We start from the raw sequence: 20,084 nt of genomic DNA, 5'->3' as shown, positions 1-20,084 counted from the left end.
CTAATTAGGTAGGTATGTTGGTTGCTGTACCGAGGTGGCACAGGGCCACATACTCGAATGAATAGCTGAGACCAACCGCTCTGCTCGGAGCAAAGTATGGAACATCTTTTATCCTTCTTAAACAGCCAAGTCCAGTATCCGCCTCAGGTCTGCTTACCCAACTATGAACCGCATTCAGACCCTCTTCCACACCATATGACCTTCCACCCTTTGTTCAACCATGCCTCCTCACCAGCCCCCCCAACCCACACCACCACCACCACCACCGCCCCCATTCGCCGCCATCGCCTCCCTCGACCCAGACGCCATGCTCGCGACAGCCCGCGCCATCCTCGAGCAGAGCGCACGCCTCCACGACCGCCTCGCAGCCACGCTGACCCCGGAGACAGCGACCTTCGCCAACCTGATCCGCCCGCTCATCGACGACGCCAACGCCGCCGCCGCGCCGCTGTGCATGCTGGGCCGGCTGCAGGCCGCCGCGTCGCCGCACGCGACCGTCCGTGCGGCCGCGCGCGAGGTGCAGAAGCTCGCCGACGCGGCGGAGGACGCGCTGTTCGCGCGCGCCGATCTTGCTGTGCTGGTTGCTGCTGTGCGGCGGCGGGTTGGGCTGTCGTCGTCGTCGGCGGCGGCGGCGGCGGCGCTGTCGTCGTCCGGGCGCGGGGAGGATATTGGGCGAGGGCAAGAGTGCGGCCCCGAAGAGAGGTATCTCGTCGAGTGGTTGTATGGGCGGTTTGTGCGTGCTGGTGCGGTGGCGGCGGGGGATGCGAGTGTGGCGGCGCGGGTGTGCGCGTTGAGGGCGGAGGTGAGGGAGCTGTGCCTTGCGGCTGTGGGCGCGCTGGCGGAGGCCGAGGATGGCATGTGGTTTACCCGCGAGGAGCTGGAGGGTGTACCCGAGAGCGGGCTGAGCGGGCTGAAGATGGAAAAGGGCGGGGACACCGGGGGGCAGAGCGACCGGTTCTGGGTCCCATTCCGCGGCGCGTACGATGTCAACGTCTTGAGGGACGCGGTGCGGCCGGAGACGAGGCGCAAGTACGATATCGCTTCCGACCGGCGCTTTCCTGAGAACGTGGGCGGGCTGGAGAAGATCATCGCGCTGAGAGACGAGATCGCTCGTCTGCTGGGGTATGCCAATCATGCCGGGCTCGCCATGGAGGAGAAGATGTCTCGTTCCGTGGACGAAGTGACAAGCCAGCTCCGAGAGATTCAGCAGCGATTGCAGCCAATTCACGACTTGGAGATCCAACGGTTGCAGTTTCTCAAGTTGCGACATGTATCGCAGCAGAAAGGCGGCCGGCTCGACGCGGACGACAAGAAACTCTATGCCTGGGACTGGGTGTTTTACGCCAGCAAGCAGAGAGCGGAAAGCTACGCGATCGACGCCATGAAGGTCGCCGAGTATTTCGAGGCTGCGCATACGTTTGCACGAATGCTGAGAGTCTTCGAACGTCTCTTTGGCTTGGCATTCGGGGAAATAGAGACCGTCACTTGGCACGAAGACGTGAGGGTTTACGTCGTCCGCGACAGCGAGAGTGAAGGGGGAGCCTTCCTAGGCTACCTCTACGTCGAGCTTTACAATCGACCCGGAAAGCATCAGGGCGACATGCACATCCCCGTTCAGCGGGTGAGTTGCCATTCTTTCCCTTCTGTCTTTGCATACTTGACTGACCGTTGCAGGGCTTTGTCGAGGCCTCTGGACTGAGGCATCATCCCGTGTCAGTGCTCCTTTGTAAGTTCAATCGGCCTGCCCCAGCCAAGCCGGCATTGCTACGGTACGGCCAGGTGATCACACTGTTCCATGAGCTGGGGCATTGCATCCACAATCTTGTGTCGCGAACGAAATACGGTCTCCCTCCGCCTAGAGACTTTGTCGAGATTCCCAGTTTGGTGTTAGAGCATTGGGCCTCAGTCCCCGAAGTCCTGATCAGTCTCTCCAAGCACTACAAGGGGATCAAGACTGGGCAGACTCCTGACGCCAACCGAAGGATCTGGGACGGTACGGAATCGGAAAGTGAAAGCTTGCCGCGCGACCTGGCTGAATCCGTGGCTCGCGCGAGGTCCGTCAACGAGGCTCATATAATGCTCGTGATGATCCACAGGGCTCTCTTCGACTTGACGATTCATTCGCCCGCCAATCACCAGGCTGCTTTGGAGATGGACACAACCTCGCTATGGAACGCGAGCCAGAGGGACGTGGTGGGTGTTTGCGTGAGCGAGGAACCGGATGAGATGAGTCTTGCACATGGGGAGTTTGGGCACATATTCCGGAAATACGACGCCGGGTTCTTTGCATATCCAATGTGAGTGTTCCCCATTGCAGTACTCGGGATATGGGGTCGCGTACATGCCCCGGCTTGCCTTAACTAACCACACCGCTGTTAGGTCGGCCGTTTGGGCTGCTGATCTGTTTACCCATGCCTTCGGTGACCAGCCAATGGACCCGGAAGCAGGCAGGAGGTACCGGTACTCGGTCTTGCAACCCGGGTCGAGCGTTCCTCCCATGGAGATCCTCGAGCGCTTTCTCGGGCGCAAGTTAAGCATCGAGCCGTACTTTGCTACGCTGACAAGAGAGGTTGAAAGCAGGCCGCCCGTATAAGGGCATCTTCGTAGGCTCCTCCATGGACCATGACCGCCAATGGCCTAGCGCAGCACCACAATGCGGTGCATGTGTAGGCGGTGTTCGGTGCTTCTAGAGAGAAACGGATTGTCGCAAAACAGAGAATGGCACAAGAGGTCATTGGATTCCAGCCTACTCGGCGTATTTGGCATGTGCACGGATGAGAGGAAGCCGCAGCTTACCTATTGAAGCCGCTTGCGTATCGTGAAATTGACTGGGGCAGTTCAGCTGAATCACACAACAATAGCAGGGAACGAGGAGTGAGTGACATTCAGTCAGGTAGCTTTACTTCCAAATCGTGGGTTATTTGAGGGCTTTCGAGCGACCCCCGTTTCTGGGGCTGGAGGCTTCAGGGGTAGCGGGAGGGGCAGTGCAATACGGACCCGCCTCACAATGCCTTTGTGAGCTGCGCAGGAAGAGTTTCAGTGGCTCAGCGGTTCCAGTTGCGGTTCCAAGCCTCTTCAAACACGTGGGCTCAGCTATTTGCAAGTGTTAACACAAGGAAGGATTGCGAACCATGCTCGCCTCCAATGGACTTCCCGGTTGGAAACCGTCGAGTCTTACTTCAAACTGAGCAGCTGAATGCTGCGGAATATGATCGGGGAATGATCTTCACCTTGATGTCCTACGAGTAGTGTAAGCCTCACCACCCGGAGATGAGCACTCGTAAGCGCCACATCGCAATATTGCATCAGCCCCCTCGAGCATTCAGGCGCCAAGCTTGGGCCGTCGTGGCGGCGTGCGACACAATATCAACTTACGACGAGCAACGATTTAGTTTCGAGGATGGCACGTCGAAGTGTTGAAGAGGGCGTGCCGGCCAACGGGACCGTGTGTCAGCCGACTGTGTGCCGCGGATTCCGTATGTCGCGTGTCCGGGGCTGCTGCAGATTTAGGAGGGTGGTTGTTGCTGATTGGGTCTTTGGGTTTGTTGGAGGAAGGGGTGTGGTTTCGGTGTGGGAGTGGCTGCTAGAGAGCGCAGGAAGGAGTTGTGGTTGGGCTGCTGGGCATCGATATATACCTTCTCTTCTTGTGGCTATCTTCCAATATTTGGTGTTAGGAACCAGGCAAGAAGTCCCTCTGAATTCATTGATCAATAGACATTCTCATCTCTGGCCCTACCGCACTCAGCCTCCCTCAGACAAGACCGTCGCCACCATCTTCTCGGAGCTCAAGATCACACAGTGTCTGACCTTGAAGCTCCTAGCCCTCAACGCGAACCACGCTGTCGCAAGGATTGTCGCAAGGATCTAGGCAGTCTTTGGGCCAGCGTAGCAGGTACCACCCAGCTGCTCGATCATCTTGCAACGCTCCTCCGCTTTGTTGGCAACCGCTTTGAATGTCCAACTCTTTCATTGGCCAACATCTCGACAATCTCCTTGTGTCCCGCCCGCTCGGCACACTCGAGGGCCTTCCGGCCCTTGGAATTTGGAATGCTGGGATCCGCGCCCCGGTCCAGCAAGAACCGCACCGCCTCGGCATTGCCGATCGTGGCTGCTTTGTGCAGCGGTGTGCCCCGTTCGAGGAAGAAGTACATCCTCCAGGAGCCGGGGTGGTTCGCATACATGACGGCGTTTAGCGGCGCGCCCTTGTCTAGCAGCATGCCCAGGACCGTCACGACATCGGTCGATCGGTTCAGCGCGTGCTGCAACACCTCGCCCTTTTGCACGTCGCCGCCACGGTCCAGCAGCTCGCGGAGAAGGTCGGGAGTAGCATACTTCACGGCGTGGGACAAGGGGGTGATGTCGATCACGGGACGCACGTTCAGGTCGGCGCCGCGCTCGAGAAGCCAGAGGGCCATGTCTCTGTCGGCGAATGCATAGCTGGTGTCCCGTCAGAGTCGTGATGAGTTAGCCGTAGCATGCATGCGCCATCCGCTGCTCCCGTCTGCTAGCCGAGCGTCGACCACGAAAGATGCACATACGCAAACACCGAAGTCTCCGTGGCGTTAACGGGCTCGTTAACATCCCAGCCAAAGTCAAAGAAGACGGCGAGGCACTTCTTGGCGCGGGCGGCGATGGCTTTCCTGGCAAAAACACGGTTCGGGGCCATGCCGCGGCGCAGCAGCTGGTAAGCGGCGCCGGCGTGGTCGCAGACCAACGCTTCGCTCATGACATCGACCAGCTCGGAGATGCGGGTTTGCACCGAAAGCACTTCTCGGAAGGTATCCATGTCGTCGGCCGAAACGGCCTCCTTCAGCTGATCAATCACATGGTCCGGAGTCTCTCGCCGAGGCCGTGGGATCCTGTTAAGAAGTGGATGTGAGGGTGACAGGGGCATGGTCAGGTAGAGCGGGGTCAGGCCGACGGTGAAGGTCGAGTTACAGTGGTGGAATGAGAAGAGATTCCAATCCATTTCTAAGCTGACCCCCCCGCCATTTGATGTGGCACACGCACAAATGCATACATGCAGACGGAAAATCAGTTCTGCCAGTTTCCGCGAACTTCATCCTCAAAATGGCTGGTCCTTCTGACCCTGGAGAGAAAAAATGATTCAAAAGTCTATCTGGAGTCTACGGAATACCTCACTGCCGAATTTTCTGATACGTATAGTAGGTTGTTTTCCTTCCCTGGTAGATCCATACTTCCCTCCCCTGGAATTCGGCCCGATGCCACTGTGCCCGGTCGGTGGACACAGGTTGGTTTCGAACATTTCGAAAAATATATTCGTCGCGCCTCGTAAGGTGCGGCACAATTTCAACACGCACCTCTTTCCACACGCGTTCCTGTGCCGTCGTATCATGCTGGGCCTGGTCCGTTCCAGGCGCAAAATCGGCCTGTTCAGAGGTTAGCCCTGCCGTCGCCGCTTCACCTGTGAAGCTGCTCGTTCCGCTATAAGCATAACCAAGGGGCTGGCTGATCAGGCTGTCTTCCCCGTAGGCTGATGGGAAGGTGCCTGCCCCCGTCGCCGCTTCACCTGTGAAGCTGCTCGTTCCGCCGTATTCAAAACCAGAGGGATAGCCGATCAGGATGTCTTCCACGTAGACGGATGGAACGGTGCCTGGCCCATTGGAAATGACGATGACCGTGCCTTGACCAGGCCTGGAGCGATCTGCGTTTATATCGTAGTGGTGTATCGCCGGCTCCAGGCCTATCTCCCGAAAACGGCCCTGCATGATCGCCACTTGGTGCGGCACGACCATCTGCCCCTGAGCGGTTCCACAGATTATATAGGCGGCTGCAGTGGGGAACCAAGGTTGACGAAACTGGTACACGTTTTGGACTTGTGTCATCATGTCGTGTACGTTGTTTTCCCCAGCGTAGGGATTCGCCGCCATCTGCGCTTCCGTCGGCATACTCGGCAGCGGTGGGATGTGGGCGAGAATCGCGCCGTGCACCGAGACGACCATGGCCACGGTGCAGGAGCCCAGGCCGCCGGTGCCGATTGCCTCCTTCTCTCCAAAGTCAACAAAAGAGATGCCACTCATGGGCACCTCCAGCAGTCGATCCTCCTCTCTATACGTGTCCAGATATCCCTTAGCGATATCAGCCATGATGACAGAACGGGATGGGAATTGCGGGTGAGCTCGGTGACGGAGCAAGAGAATCAAGGCTTCAAGTCCAAGATGAATAGAACGGCTTAAGTAGTCCTGATACCCTGCCTCGTGACCATTGAGTCTGAGAAGGAGCCTGTTGCCCGCTAAAACCAACAGATTGCAAGGTTTGTGCCAACACAAAAACGAACGTCCGTAGGACAGGTCACTGGGCACCTCAACATATATACCCTCCAACAGGTTTTCGTGAGGCAACTATGTTGGCTGCGGGGAGACACAAGGACGGCTCCGTCATGCGCTGCTTCCAGGCGCCACAGCATCTGAGCCAAGCGTTGGAAACCTAGGTAATATGAACTGCACACGAGCGGTTGGCAAAAGGGTCCGCTCATAAAGTACTAACCTCAACATATATCGCAGGGCCGTGGTGCAATCTCAGCGTCGGAGCGAGACCACACTACGATGCATGTCTTCTGTCTTCCAATACACGGTTAATACTCGAGTGAAGCATTCGTCCTATCGCTTGCTTCTTGTCACTACCCAGTGTTCTCTCTGCCCAGCCTCGAGAGGAGACGAGCAGAAATGCTGCGTACCTGTTCGTGAGCCCAACTACCTTGCCAGTGGGTCTGAAGAACAACGGTTGAAAGGCTTGAATTGGTTGACTCCCGGTGGGTTGGTGGGATGGTTGCTTGAATGCCCGAACCAGCCAACGGTGGCCTTGTAGCCCACCGTGCCTTCCAACAGGTCGGGGGGTGTGGGCACGCGGGTAGGTCACCCGGCGATTGCCATTGTTCTAAGGTTGCGGAACACCGCCAACGTCGCGAAGTTCCGTCAGGTGGGCGGAGCATCCCACGGCAGATATGTACATACCTTGTGTTGTTGGTCTAGTGCTTGCACCGATCACGCAGCGGCACCATTGTTTCCGGAAAATGGACCCCAGAGTGCAGCTTGCAACGGCGAATTGTGATGACTGAGGAAAGGTGTCAGCCGACAGATCAAATAACTGCGAAAAGGAAAGACAACCAGCCGAGCGGACATTGGTCTGCCTGTTCCAGCCTGGTGAACGAGTTGGACCGACAGCTTAACTCACGGGGATGAAGTGAGCTGACAGAATTGCTCCTACATCAGGCGGCAACATGCTTTGAGTGAAAGTTCCAACATCCAGCGCTCTTCCCCCCTCGCCTCACCCCTCATGATGCACAAAGGACTCGATCCCGCTCGATTCCCTCGCGCCTGGAGCTTCCACCAGTGTGGTGCTGGGAGACCGAGAGCCACCTCGGCCTGGTCGATGTCCCTCTTTCCGTATACCTAAGACATTGTTAGGATTGCAGCAGCTTCTCTTCAAACAGAGACGGCCTCCGTCAACAAAATGATGGTGCCGACACAACCGAGTGATTGAGCAGGAGGCGGACAGAGCGAAGACGCGTTGGCAGAGGGGAGCGACGAGCTGAGCGCAGACCAGTAAACCCATGGCGTCCACTTGATCCTGCTGGTTGTCTCTGTTTGCACTTCAATCTTGATTGGGCTGGAACAGGTCAGAAGCCGCCTTCACCGCCGTATCTGACCCCTCAGGAAAACCCGAAAATGTGAACTCGGCGGCCTCAGACCGTCGTAGGCACCGCCATCCCAAGACCGCGGGCGAGTTCCACACCCTGTGGTAGCGGTCGGGGTACAGCGCCACGTACTTCATGGCTCTGGGTCGTGTCCAGTCGTCGGGAGGCAAGGCCTACAAGTCCTTCTCGATGAAGTCTGCCTTCCTTCTGTATGTCTTCCACTTTGAGGCTTTGAGCTTAGCAGCCTAATCTGAGGCGTCGCCGCCAGACCCTGACTAGGTCGCCCAGATCGTCGGCCGCTCGTAAAATATACACAAGCCTTTCTTATACTACCGGCAGAGAGAGCTGAACCGACATGAGGCAGTGACAGTCGGATTCCGAGAAACATCCTGCCAACGACGGGTGGGGTAGGACTCTGTTGAAGCCAAAAGGTATATGACAAGTGTACTAATAACTCTCTCAGCAGTATGTAGTTACTGCTTTGTATTTTTTACTGAAGAGCATCCGAGGTTTTTCCTGACGAGTGACTGTGTACTAGCTAGGTCTATTATTACGCTCATGGCGCTCACTAGCTGCAGGTGCTGCGAGACGCGTCTGGGCGTGAAGACACGGTCTGCGAGGGTTGCGTGGTCAATCTATTCTTCAAAAGTTCTGAATTGGGAAATTCATGTTTGGAGCACGAATTCCATGGTATATGCCAATCCTCTTGTTTCAGCCGTCATCATTTGCACCCCCGTGTTGCGCGGACTTGACCGAAAGTCGTTACGCACCTAAGCGGTGCCCTCCCTCTTCAGCCGATCCATCAATTCCACCGCTTCCTTCGCGTGCTGCTCCACGTCCAGATCAATGATAAAGTCCCACCTGCGCAACAAGGGGCCCGGCTCCTTGACATACGGCTGGGCTAGGCCATCAGCACCAGTCAGGATGGCACCCGTGACCCGGCTCGACTCGACTATGCGCTGGGTGCGCGGCCGGCGGACCTGGTCGTAGGCCTGGAGGGCCAGTCGGGCCTCGGCCGGGGTCGTCGCGTGGCCCAGCAGCGTGGATAGCACGAGACTGTCCTCGAGCGACATGCCGCCGCCGGAGCTCTGCCACGGCGTGGTGGCGTGGGCGGCGTCGCCCATGATGGCCATCGGGCCCGAGACGTAGGTGCGGGCGGGGATGTGGTGCTCCCACAGATACATCGCTGGGTGTTCCGGCTGCTGGCAGAGCAGCTGATGGTTTCTTCCGTTGGTTATTGGGATACGAGGAGACGGAAGTCCAGAAAAGATGATAGAGCTCATTAGGGAGTAAGAGGAGAAAACACACGCACCGAGTCGACGGCCTTGACAAGATGCGGCGGCCAGTTCTGGTACGTCTTTCTGATTTCCTCGGCGCTCACGGTCCGCACCCAACGGTCGGATCCCTCGGCTTCGTCTTCCTTCGCCGCAATGACGAACTGCACCAGCTGGCCGTTGCCCAGCAGGTTGTGTATCAGGAAAGATCCGCGGCCCACCCAAACGTGCTCGTAAGGATTATCAAAGTTGACGGCGTCCTAGCCGATGCTGGCCTGGGCAGCGGCGTACGGCTGCAGCGTCATGGCAGTCCACATACCCGAGTTCCGCGGGGAAACGGCCGGGTCGTCCGCGCCGAGCACGAGCTTCCGGACCGTGCTGTGGATGCCGTCGGCGCCCACCAGGATGTCGCACTCGTGGGTGGTCCCATCGGCGAAATGGAGTGTGATGGACGGGCCCGGGCCTTCCTCGACGCGGTCGAGCTTCTTGGAAGCGTGCATGCGCTCCTGGGGCACGTCGGCCAGCAGTTCGCGCAGAAAGTCGGCACGATGGACGATGCTCGTGAGCCGTTGGCCTCCCGACGTCGTGTAGTCGACCTCGTCGATCACACTCCCGGCGCCGGCGCCCTCGGCGAGCAACATACGTACGCCCCGCATGGCAACGGCGCCTGCCCGCTCCAGGCACTGGGCGGCGGAGGAGCCCATGAGATCGAGAGCGGCGAGGGCGTTGCGGGTCACGCCGACGGCCATCCCGGCCTCTTTGAATGCGGCGCTCGACTCGAAGATGTGCACGTCAATGTGCGGGTACTTGAGCAGCGCCCGGATGAGCGAGGCGCCGGCAAGGCCGCCGCCAGAGATGGCGACACGGATCGGTGCTCTGTCGGGAATCATGACGGTATCTCTCCACGGTATCTGTCAAGGAGGCGTGAAAGACCAAATGGGTATGCGAGGATCTGCTTTATCACTCGCTTCCCTCTGATATTATATGGAAACCGGTCATCGGATGCTCAGAACCAACTCACCTTTTCGCCCCCACCCTCGAGAAATTTCGCAAATACCTTGCATGTTAGCCCACCAACTTGCATGGATATCTCGCGGACCAACAGATGATGTGAATATTCGATATGATAGGCCAAGTCTAACACGACGTGTGCCAGTTCTTTTGCTATTGGATCCTTGGTATAGATCCTCCAGGAAGACATTAAGGGGCAGCGCCGCGCAGCGACGTGTCTGCCTAAACAACAGTCTCCACCTGCCTTGTTTGTCCTTCCGTTTGACGCTGGCCCATTCCGTAGCCAGAGCTCCGACCAGGCTCAGCGCCGCCAGCACCAAGCCTATGGTCCACACAGGCTGTAGCGCCTCCACGAAAGAGTCAAGGATGCCATCAACAGTCTGTGGATCGTACAGCTTTGACATAGCCGATCGCAGCCCCGAGGCCCCGTTGGCGATAACAGCAGCGGGATTGGCAGCGGGAGCTCGAACCGTGAGCTCGCGAATGAGTCGCGTCTCGAAAACATTTTCGCAGACAGCCAGAAAGACCGACCCAGACAGCGTTTCGGCGAACATGATCTGAGCGATGGAGTCAGTTTGCTTCTTGATGCGCTTGGGACACCAGGACTGCTGCTTGTTGCGGTTCACTAACCACAGAGGTTCCCAACGCGATGTCGTCGCCCTGGAGAATGGTCTGCGGAACCATCATACACTGCTGGCCGCCCAAGCCAAAGCCAACACCCGAGAGCACAAGCGCTACGGCCCAGTAGGCCGTGCTGGTGTCAAGCCCGAATCTCAGCATGAGGCCACTCGCGACCGCGGAAACGACTGCGCCGGCAACCATGCTAGGGACGTAGTACCGAGGCGGTGGTCTACAGCAGCTCAGTCCGTGATCACTCATTTCACAAAGAGGGGGAGAGCAAGGGGCAGTTTCGCTCACCATCAAGCCCGCTATTGGGAAGAACACGGTCATTGCTGCCGTAGTGGCAAGTAGTTCTGTAAGCGTCGAAGCGTAAGCTGATGTAGATCGGCAATTACGGGGTGTGATACTCTGCTCTCTGAGAGCGAATGATCACTCACTGATTCCCGCCGTGTAGGCGGAGTCGCCACCCACGGCTTGAAACCATATCGGGATGTAATACGACTGGATGAAGAGCATTCCAAAGAGGCAAAAGGCGAACCACGTGGCTGCGAGGATGGACCGAATCTTGAGGAGGCGCATGGGTACGGTGCTGTTGTCTCCCCCCCGGACCTGTTTGACTGCCCAGATCACTGAAACGACGCTGAAGATGCATAGAAGCAGGATGCATCTCCAGTTGGTCCAGGCGTATATGGCTCCACCCCACTGTAGCGCCAGGAGGAGACAAACAACGGCCGGGAGAAGAATGATGTTGCCAACGAGGTCCAGCTTTCGGGCAAACTGTGCCCACGAAATGGCCTCGTCCTGCCCGGACTTTTCAGGAAGGCGGACAAGGAAGAAGGTGATAATTAACGTCAAACCCCCGAGCGGAAGATTGATCCAAAAGCACCATCCTGCTAGTGGTCAAACCAGAGATCTTGGATAGCATAGTCCTTGGACAGGGGGCGAGAACGACACATACTCCATGTCACCTTGTCGGTCAAGACGCCACCCAAAAAGGGCGCGATGACTAACGTAACTGCCAGAGCTCATGTTAGGAACCCAATTTTCCAAGCAGAAAGGAGGAGAAAGGACACACCTCCCATGGCTGCTCCAACCATGGCCGTGTACTTGGGTCGTTGGGAGACAGGCATACTCCTGGAAATGATCTAACGCCAGGGGCGGGCGCAAGTGGTCAGCCGTTTATGCTTCTTCCCAGAGCAAGTCCGGAGCTGATGCGCGCGAGATGTAGACGCGCCACACACCAAGAGAGCGCCGGTCGAGATACCCGTGGCGCCGAGACCGGCAACGGCGCGGCCGACAATGAGGCAATCCGAGCTGGGCGCGGCAGCGCACAGGACGGACCCGATCTCGAAGACGGCGAGGGCGGACAGGAAGATGCGCTTGACGTCGAAGTGTGCGTACACCTTCCCGTAGAGCATCTGCGAGCAGCACGACGTCAGCAGATACGCTGCGCCGTACCAGCCGATGTCTCCGAACGAGCCAAAGTCGGTCGTGATCTGGGGCGTGGCGACGCCTAGGATCGAGCGGTCCTGCATGGTGCAACCATTACATGTGTCAGTCAGCCAGGCGGCGGCATGGAGGGATCAGAGTCACGAGAGACGGATGGGGCAAGGAGTCGTCACCAGGTTGCTGCAGAGGACTGCAAGACATAAGCCAAACCCAATCATGAATAGCTTGAGACCGGTGGGATAGTCTGGCTCGTGTTCTTCGTCCTTCTCAGCTGGAAGTGTTGTCCCGGTTTGTGCCGGTGTCGCATGGCCGGTCTCCAGAGCACCTCTCTTCTCGGCCGAGTCAGCCGTACCAGCAGAAAGCTCACTCTCTGCTGTCGAGCTCTCCGGGGTCACTCTTGGATGTTGCATCTTCGCTGTCTGTCCAAGCAGATCTTAGTCTTGAACGCACGAAGGGGTCAACTATTGATCGCCACACATCAGCTCAAGTGCGTGGTATTCGCGGCATCTGTGGCAGTAAGGAAAACCTGGGCACTTGTATATGAGAGACTGAGCAGGGCCTCGGGCCCCAAGGAGCAACTCAGCGCCATGATTCAGACGATTGTTTGGTTTCATTGCCGCCCATTGGGAGTGGTCGGGCGTTTCGGCGTTCCCGATGGCTCGATTTGGGTAACCTGTTGCCAGGGGTTGCCAGCACTGTCGCACTGTCGAGGAGTGCTGTGGTCTTCGCCCCACAACAGAGTGCTGCGTCTCCCGGAGTCGGGCGACATTTTGCCGCCGAGCCGCCAACCTGCCCCTGAGCAAGGACCACATCGGTCATGATCCCTGAGCATGTACTTGGGCCATCGTCGAACCAGCAGCGCCTGAATCTCGCCCTCAAGCATCCCGTTGAATTCGGCGATCGGAACTTGAACCCCCCTTTTCGACGGACCCTGGATGGGAATTACTGCAACTGTCGGCGCAGCCGAGCCAATGTCGACGGCAGGATCAAGTAGCGGTGCAGGTGACGCCGCGGCTGCCACCGGTGCCCATCGGAGTCCCGAGCCCGGTATGGGCCACTTTCGGCCTCGGGCATGTCAAAGTTGCTCCCGATCGAAGCTCAAGTGTGAGTGGCCCGCTGAGCCCATCAAGTCGGGACCCGTTGCATGCATCAGGTACGTTCACAATCCGCGATGCATGCCCAGAGCGTGTTGCTGTTGCGGGATATGTTAGGCTTGGGCAAAGACGTGAGGAGACATGGTTGCTGTCAAAGACTCAAACATGTGATGCTGCAAACCACCGGTCCGGCAAGCATGCTGACTGCCTCTCGATGAAACTGCAGATGTGCAAAGCTGAAGAAGAGTTGCGTCTTGTCGCCGATGAGGGACCGCAAGAAAAGGGGCCCATCGACGTGAGTGTCTTGGCCTTCTACTCATTTTGATCGAAGACGGGTGCTTCGCTTACATGATCAGCCGTGTCCGCAAACTCGAAGAAAAGCTTGAAGGCATCATGTCGCTGCTCAATACTGCCGAGAGCAACCCAGCACCCCCTCCAGACCACCGTGGCGCCAAACCACAAGACCCATCCGAGTCGCAAACTCAGCGATATTCTCACTCGCCTGCATCTCTTGAAACACCACGCCCGGTGGTTGCTTCCGAGCCTCCTCTGACGACGCAAGTACAGGCAGAAGCTATCCAGATAGTTCCGGGCTTTGTCTTGCCTCTCGCCGAGGCCGATGCCGCTCTCAACCTGTATCGCACGTCCTACTCTCCTTATTTTCCCTTCGTTCCAGTCCACGTCACAACAGCCGCTGCCGAGCTCGACCAGACTTCTCCCTTCCTTCTGCGCACTATTTTGCAGGTTGTCGTTCCTCAGACAGCCGAGGTCCAGAAGAGCGTGGACCGCTGGTTCCGCCAGACCATTTCACAGCGCGTAATTGTGGAGCAGGAGAGGTGCCTCGAGCTTCTGCAAGCGCTGCTCGTCTTCATTGCCTGGTATGGAGCGCAGCAGACAGGCCGCGCGCTCGGAGTTCGTTGGCTGACTCGTCTGTCTTGGGGGGACTTTCAGTTTTATATCGAGTCGCAGGCCACCGACCTTCTCCACCTGGCGAGCACGCTCGTACTTGATCTCGGGTTGCATAAGCCTCCTAACGTCTACGGTCCTGGACGTCAGTCCTTCCTGCCTGATGCCATACGAAAGGTGAAAGGACTGGCAAAGTACGGTCATCACACTCTGGATGACATGAGAGCGATGCTAGGTTTCTACTACCTGAATACCGTGTAGGCCACATTCATCAGCGCCAAGATTTCTTCGCCCGTGATTGACGTGGTCGCTGACGACACGTCGGACGTGGTACAGGATCTCGTCTCTTTTCCAGCGTACAGGGAGCTTGATGCCTGCTACACCATACCTATCGCATTGTTGCGATATCTTGCTCTCTGCTCAAGAACAGGAATCGGACACATTCCTAGTCGCGCTCGTCCACCTGCAGCGGCTCCTCAGCCGGGTAACCGACACTTTCCCAAACCCCGATTCAGACGACACACCGTTGTCGATGGGCGTGCCGGTTCACATGATGATATCGACAGCCCGGAAGGAGTTGGACGCTCTGGTGCGAAGCCAGCCCGCCGAGGTGCAACGCAATGGTAAGCAAGATTGAAATACGTTTACCCTGCTTGTATGATGCGAATTCAAAGAACATCTGACCAAAACTCGCCTTACCCATTGGAGCAGTCCTGCTCTGGACCCAGTAGCACGGACTGCTCATCCGGCTCTACGAGCCCGCTCTTCGCATGCGCCCTGCGCCGCGTTCACACGACCCTCGGAAATCGGCTGCTCGTACCGAGGCTCTGTCAAACTGCCTGCAGGCCGTGGCGGATTTCTTCGCGGCCTACGCCAAAATCCCCCTCGACAGCCTCGGCCACATGCCGCTCGTGACCACCGCCTACATGGCCTTTGCCTTCGTCACATCGAGCCGGCTCCTGATGCTGCACGATGCCGACTGGGATGTCGGCCTGGCCAGACGAGCCTTCGACTTCCCGGCCACATGCCAGAATCTCAGCGACCGGTTCAGACAGGCTGACGCTCTGGCCGAATCTCTCGGGCGCCGGCGCAAGTTCAAGGACGACGACTTCAAGTCCGTTCTCGCCGCCTATAGCACCAAGATCTCGTGGATCCGGCAGTGGTATCTGGCCAAGGTGTCCGCGTCAGGCACTGCCGATGATGTTGGTGGGTGCAGGAACGGGCCGCATGCCCCCCTGGTGCCTCAATCTTCCCGCATGGACATGGATCATTTCATGCCATCGCGAAGTATGCCTCCTCCCTCCATGCCCCAGGAGCTGGATGAGGAGTTCTGGAATGCCTTGCTCGACCCCACTGCGGCAAGTAATTCCTGGATGGATTCCTAGCATCGGCCTTGGGGCGGTTGGACAGCATATTTTGTCGACCTTGATCCGAGCAATCTTCGCGTGTTGTGGCATATTGAACTGCGCAAAGCACGAAGGTGTCTTTCCGGCGTTTTGCACCAGGAATGTCCACCGCACCCCAACTAATGGTCTGTGTATACGAAAATCTTTGGTCAAAGATGGGTTTCGGTGGATTAAGTGGCTTCTCAACAGTCGCGGTAGCCCGTATCTCTTTCTGCTGGCTCTGCCGCACAGTCCGATTTTCGGCACCAAGAGCGTCAAGGCAGAGCTGCATTCGCGGTATGTCTAGCTGTGCCCCACGGTTGCGGCAATATCTATATCGCCAGCTGGTTCTAATTTCTGGCTGAACCGCACAGCGGAGCGCCATGCCTGGGAACCATCACATCGAGGATACGCATCAAGCGCCAATTGTCTTGACCACCCCGCCGCCCGCGCCGGACTCGAGAAGCGCTTGCAGAATCTCGAGGTCGATGAAAGCCTCAGACGGTGACTGCAACCGGTCGAGCTCCCCAGCTTCGACGGCCTGCGCAAAGGCGGCAACTTCGGCCGCGACTCCGAAGTTGCGGGGAAACTCCTTCTTCTCCTCGACCGTGTCGCCGCTCCCGTCGCCCTTCCCGACGGTCGTCTTCACCTCGGTCGGGCTCCACACGACCGCGCCTTTCGTGGTCACGATCTCGATCTCCATGGCCGACTTGAACTCGGTGCCGAACGACATGGTGATGGTGCCGGGCTTGCCGTCCTGCGTGACCGCCGCGGCGTGGACGGTGTCCACGGGAACCAGCGGCTTGTTGAGCAGCGCCGTGAAGCCCGCCAGCTGCCTGATGCTCTGGCCGGCCGCGGCAAGCAAGAACCGCAAGCCAGCGACGAAGTGCACGCCGGCGTCAAGCAGGAAGCCTCCCTGGTGAGCTGGCGTTTTCCGCCCTGTGATGCGCCGAGGATGTCAGCACCCAACCCATCCCGGCCATCGTCACGAACGACTTACACTCCGTGTTGAAATACTTGTTATCCTCCCTCATAAACCCATGCTGCACCAACCGAAAGCTGACCACCTGCCCGCCGATCTCCCCGACCCTCCGCGCCGCATACCGCAGCGACTCCATGAACCGCCAATTCTCCGCGACCCCCCACAGCGGCTTGCCCGCGCCTCCCTGCTGCCCGGGCCCCTCCCACGCCTCGTACCACCCGATCAGCGCGCGCGCGGCCGCCACGTCCCCGGCCACGGGCTTCTCGCTGAGCACGTGCTTGCCCGCCTGCAGCGCGGCGCGCACCACGTCGGGCTGGCGCAGGATGGGCAGCACGACGTCGACGGCGGCCACGTCGGCGCGCGCCAGCAGGTCGCTGAGCGACTTGCCCAGCGTCGCCGGCTCGTCGTAGTAGACGGCCACCGAGGACGGGTCTTTGCACGCCGCCGCGAGCGCCTCGGCCGAGCGCTGCGAGCGCGAGTAGACCGCTTTGAGCGTCAGCGATGGCGTGGCTTCGATGGCCGGGAGGTGTTCTGCGTGAGGGGTATTAGTGGATTATTAATTCAGTACACAAGTTGGCTGGAGGACATGGAAGAGGACTTGCCTTCACGGGCGAAGATGCCTGCGCCGAGAAGGGCTATTCCGACCATTTTGATTGTGTATCTTGTGGCTTTTAGCTGGCTTTGTGTTTCCCGTTGAGTTGGTGGAAAGATATGACGGGTAAACAAGGAGGATTGGAGCACTCTTTTGCTTTTCAAGTTTGCCCCTCGTTCAAGGTGGGTGGAGTTCGCCCAGTTCCATAGAATCGGGCCGTCGACACGGCCAGGATGGAGCCCAAATGCTGCCAAGTGGGAACAACTCGCCGGGTAATTAGGAGCCTGGGTGGGGGCAGCACAGCATGTTGCAAGTGAAACGCGGAGTTGTGCCAGGAGACGGCATTTTCCCTGGTGTCTAAAGCTAGCTACATCTAGGTAGTGTAATCGTCGTTAAGCTTGATTGTCTCCGATAGGAGAGTCTGGGGGTCGATCTCATCATCTCATCCACCAGTCCTTACCTCAATATCTGATTCTTAGGAAAGTGATCCCTAGGTGAATCGTGGAACCCGCGACCGACCGAGAGGGAATTACTTTGTCTATTTGGCGCCTTCCACCACTTGCGTTGCGCCTCGTAATTTGAAACCTCCAGAACGCTGGTGCTTTCCTCCCGCAAATCAGTTGGACGGCCTGTTTGATCTATCAAAGAACTTAGTCACCTCCGTTCAAAATAGACGAAGACACCAGCGTAGTAACTCTGCCCTGCCACCAATTGCCATACTGCCGCCCTGAGCTCTCATTCCAACACTTCCCCTCCTCCCGGTGCCGGAACCTTGACTCTCCACTTCCGCCCCCAGGCTTGAGTAACCATAATCAGCAAGCTCGCGCCCACTATCACAACCGCCTGGCAGCCAAAGGCCAGGGCCGGTCCGTTGCGATGAACCCACGGCATCTGGAAGTAGGCCACGCTGAAGCCACCAACCACCCGCCCGAAGTTGAGCCAGGCCCCTGTCAGCGCGGCGTGACGCGGCAGACAGTCGAGCAGGTACGCCGACACGGCCGTCATGTTCGCCAGCGTGCAGAAGCACAGCATAGCCCAACCGACCGCCAGCCCAGCCCAGCTCAGCTGGTGCTCCAGCGTCTGCCCAAAAAGCACCAGCCCCGCCGCGCCGATCACCACTGCCGGATACGCCGCCGTCAGCCGGCACTCGAACCCGTACCGCGCCATGTGCCGCTTCGCGAGGAAATCGTTGAACCAGTGGCCCCACGCCTCAGCAGCCAGCGTCCCGACGATGGGCGCCCAGTACAGCATCGCCAGCCCGACCAGACTGAACCCGTACCCGCCCGCCGCCACCGGCGGCAGCACAAACTGTGAGATGGTCGAGACAACACCGATGGTCCACATGGTGATGGGCATGACAAACAGCGCCGTGGGCAGCAGCACGTACGGCCGGGCGAGCAGCGCGCACTGGTGGCGGAACACCTCCCACAGCCCCGGCCGGCCCGCCGCCGCCTTCCTCCACCCCTCAATCCCAAGCAACCTCTCCACCCGCTTCCTCAGCCAGCCCCTCCCCTCCCCTTTACCATCTTCACCGCCCCCAGCCCCCGGACCCCTCACAAAAAGCGTCTCATCCCCCAGCAGCGCGACCACAAGCACGCTGAGCGCATACAACCCGACGAGCACGCCAAAGTCGGCCCGCCACCCGAGCCGCAGGACCAGCAGGCTGGACAGCAGCGGGCCGAGGTAGGGGCCGACGAGGAAGGAGGCGGCCCAGAGGTTGACCTTGCGGGCGCGCTCGTGGAAGAAGAAGAGGTCGTGCACGACGCTGAGGCCGATGACCTGCGGCGCGGCGCCGAAGAGGCCCTGCAGGGCGCGGAAGAGCGTGAAGACCGGGTAGGTCGGGGCGAGGGTCGCGCCGAGGGTTGCGGCGAGCGTGAGGAGTTGGGTGTAAAACAGGACAGGGAGTCTGTGGGTGGGGAGGGAAGGAATGGTTAGGTCTGGTTGAGGTAGGTAGGGAGTAGGTATGAGCCGCGTGGGGTTGGGGATTGCTGTGAAAGGGAGGGAAAGGACTCGGCCATGGGGGCCCCAGAGAACTAGTGTAGAGGGACAAACGACAAAGGGATCAAAACAACGCACCTGCCATATCGCTCACTCAGCGGCACCGCAAGCAGCCCGCCGGGCCCCTGCATGAAGATACCCGGGCTGACAGACTGTGCGACAGCCTCGACGGTCATGCCCCTGTCCACCCAAAACAGTGTCAATACGAGACCAAACGTCGAGCGTAGCACGAAAGCGAGTCGTCTGGGTTTGGGGGGCTTACCACTCGGGCGCCTGCATCTCAAACACCGTCGTGCCCCACGTCAGTGTCCAATCGCTCAGTAGGCACCCCGGGATGAGCGCCAGCAGGACGGCGTGCTTCTTCATCCACGACCAGTTGAGCGGATCGTCAGGGCTGGCCGACGGTCGGGGAATCAAGGTGGTGTTGTTGCTACCCTGGCAGTGGACGTCCGCGGGCTTGGAGGGCGCCGACGACGGCGGTGTACCGTGCGGCCGGTGGAAGTCGGCAGCAGCTGTCTCTGCGTCCGCGTCCCGGAGGGTGCGGACGACGTCGACGGTGTGGCCGGCGAGATGCTTCTTTTCATTGCTGAAGCGTTCGTGGGTGGCTGTCACATCGGAACTGTCAGAGTCCGCCATTGTTCGAACTTGGCTGAGAAAAATAAATAGCTGATCCCAGTGGCAGGGTTTCCGTGAAGAGAGCGCAGGTTGGCGGTCTTCGTCCCATGAGAGAGACAGCCCAAAGACCTTTTATGCCCCCATTCTCTTTGGGACCCTCTCGTGATAAGTCAACAACATAGACCTATCGACTGGTTATTCCCCTGCCGTCGTGATCCCCAAAGTCCGGGCACGTCGGACCTCCGTACTCTTCAGCTGCGCCACTGTCGGCGTCAATTGGCCGAACGCCTCCCCGACTGTGGAGACCACAGTCCTGCTGTTTTCCAAGTTCGAGCCATTCTGAGATGTCGGTTCAGCGCCCAGTTCCGGAAACCTGTCTCTCTCTCACTACACATCACAATGTCTCGTCGAGTTGGCCACCTGCACGTCAGCGAATGGAGTCACACAGTTTGCGCTACTCCCAGCCCAGAGCCCGTACGATGCGGAGTTGGTGCTGCATA

General features: G+C 58.6%; 8 protein-coding genes across 8 annotated transcripts; 2 read left to right on the top strand and 6 right to left on the bottom strand.

The window, feature by feature from the left end:
* Positions 1-220: 220 nt before the first annotated feature.
* Positions 221-3,274, top strand: THITE_2141870 (uncharacterized protein; the record flags this gene model as incomplete). The annotated part of the gene is made up of 4 exons (XM_003650147.1): positions 221-1,621; positions 1,675-2,297; positions 2,380-2,454; positions 3,250-3,274. The coding sequence occupies 4 exons, from the start codon at positions 221-223 to the stop codon at positions 3,272-3,274; spliced, it is 2,124 nt and encodes a 707-aa protein (XP_003650195.1).
* Positions 3,275-3,572: 298 nt separating this feature from the next.
* THITE_2109454 (uncharacterized protein) lies at positions 3,573-4,972 on the bottom strand (the record flags this gene model as incomplete). The annotated part of the gene is made up of 2 exons (XM_003650146.1): positions 3,573-4,437; positions 4,539-4,972. The coding sequence occupies 2 exons, from the start codon at positions 4,967-4,969 to the stop codon at positions 3,912-3,914; spliced, it is 957 nt and encodes a 318-aa protein (XP_003650194.1). The 3' UTR covers positions 3,573-3,911.
* Positions 4,973-5,576: 604 nt separating this feature from the next.
* On the bottom strand, positions 5,577-6,155 carry THITE_2031178 (uncharacterized protein; the record flags this gene model as incomplete). The annotated part of the gene is made up of 1 exon (XM_003650145.1): positions 5,577-6,155. A coding segment is annotated over one exon (579 nt), but the record flags the coding sequence as incomplete, so codon positions are not given.
* Positions 6,156-6,561: 406 nt separating this feature from the next.
* On the bottom strand, positions 6,562-9,821 carry THITE_123358 (uncharacterized protein; the record flags this gene model as incomplete). Its single annotated transcript, XM_003650144.1, has 4 exons — positions 6,562-6,633; positions 8,482-8,871; positions 8,970-9,191; positions 9,270-9,821. The coding sequence occupies 4 exons, from the start codon at positions 9,819-9,821 to the stop codon at positions 6,562-6,564; spliced, it is 1,236 nt and encodes a 411-aa protein (XP_003650192.1).
* A 310-nt stretch (positions 9,822-10,131) lies between these two features.
* On the bottom strand, positions 10,132-12,422 carry THITE_157774 (uncharacterized protein; the record flags this gene model as incomplete). Its single annotated transcript, XM_003650143.1, has 8 exons — positions 10,132-10,164; positions 10,239-10,499; positions 10,573-10,792; positions 10,997-11,453; positions 11,522-11,578; positions 11,639-11,708; positions 11,805-12,092; positions 12,186-12,422. 8 exons carry the CDS (start codon positions 12,420-12,422, stop codon positions 10,132-10,134), a joined length of 1,623 nt encoding a protein of 540 aa, XP_003650191.1.
* Positions 12,423-13,061: 639 nt separating this feature from the next.
* On the top strand, positions 13,062-15,397 carry THITE_2042682 (uncharacterized protein; the record flags this gene model as incomplete). Its single annotated transcript, XM_003650142.1, has 6 exons — positions 13,062-13,165; positions 13,333-13,401; positions 13,463-13,922; positions 14,076-14,269; positions 14,349-14,622; positions 14,744-15,397. 6 exons carry the CDS (start codon positions 13,062-13,064, stop codon positions 15,395-15,397), a joined length of 1,755 nt encoding a protein of 584 aa, XP_003650190.1.
* A 415-nt stretch (positions 15,398-15,812) lies between these two features.
* Positions 15,813-17,027, bottom strand: THITE_123357 (uncharacterized protein; the record flags this gene model as incomplete). The annotated part of the gene is made up of 3 exons (XM_003650141.1): positions 15,813-16,336; positions 16,398-16,910; positions 16,982-17,027. 3 exons carry the CDS (start codon positions 17,025-17,027, stop codon positions 15,813-15,815), a joined length of 1,083 nt encoding a protein of 360 aa, XP_003650189.1.
* Positions 17,028-17,742: 715 nt separating this feature from the next.
* THITE_2036335 (uncharacterized protein) lies at positions 17,743-19,395 on the bottom strand (the record flags this gene model as incomplete). Its single annotated transcript, XM_003650140.1, has 3 exons — positions 17,743-18,877; positions 19,048-19,149; positions 19,232-19,395. Coding segments are annotated over 3 exons (1,401 nt in total), but the record flags the coding sequence as incomplete, so codon positions are not given.
* Between the last annotated feature and the right edge of the window lie 689 nt (positions 19,396-20,084).

The sequence above is a fragment of the Thermothielavioides terrestris genome, chromosome 1 (assembly GCF_000226115.1).
Source record: "Thermothielavioides terrestris NRRL 8126 chromosome 1, complete sequence".
Taxonomy (NCBI): domain Eukaryota; kingdom Fungi; phylum Ascomycota; class Sordariomycetes; order Sordariales; family Chaetomiaceae; genus Thermothielavioides; species Thermothielavioides terrestris.
Note: the sequence above shows the minus strand (reverse complement) of the source record. Positions and strands in the feature narration are given on the sequence as shown.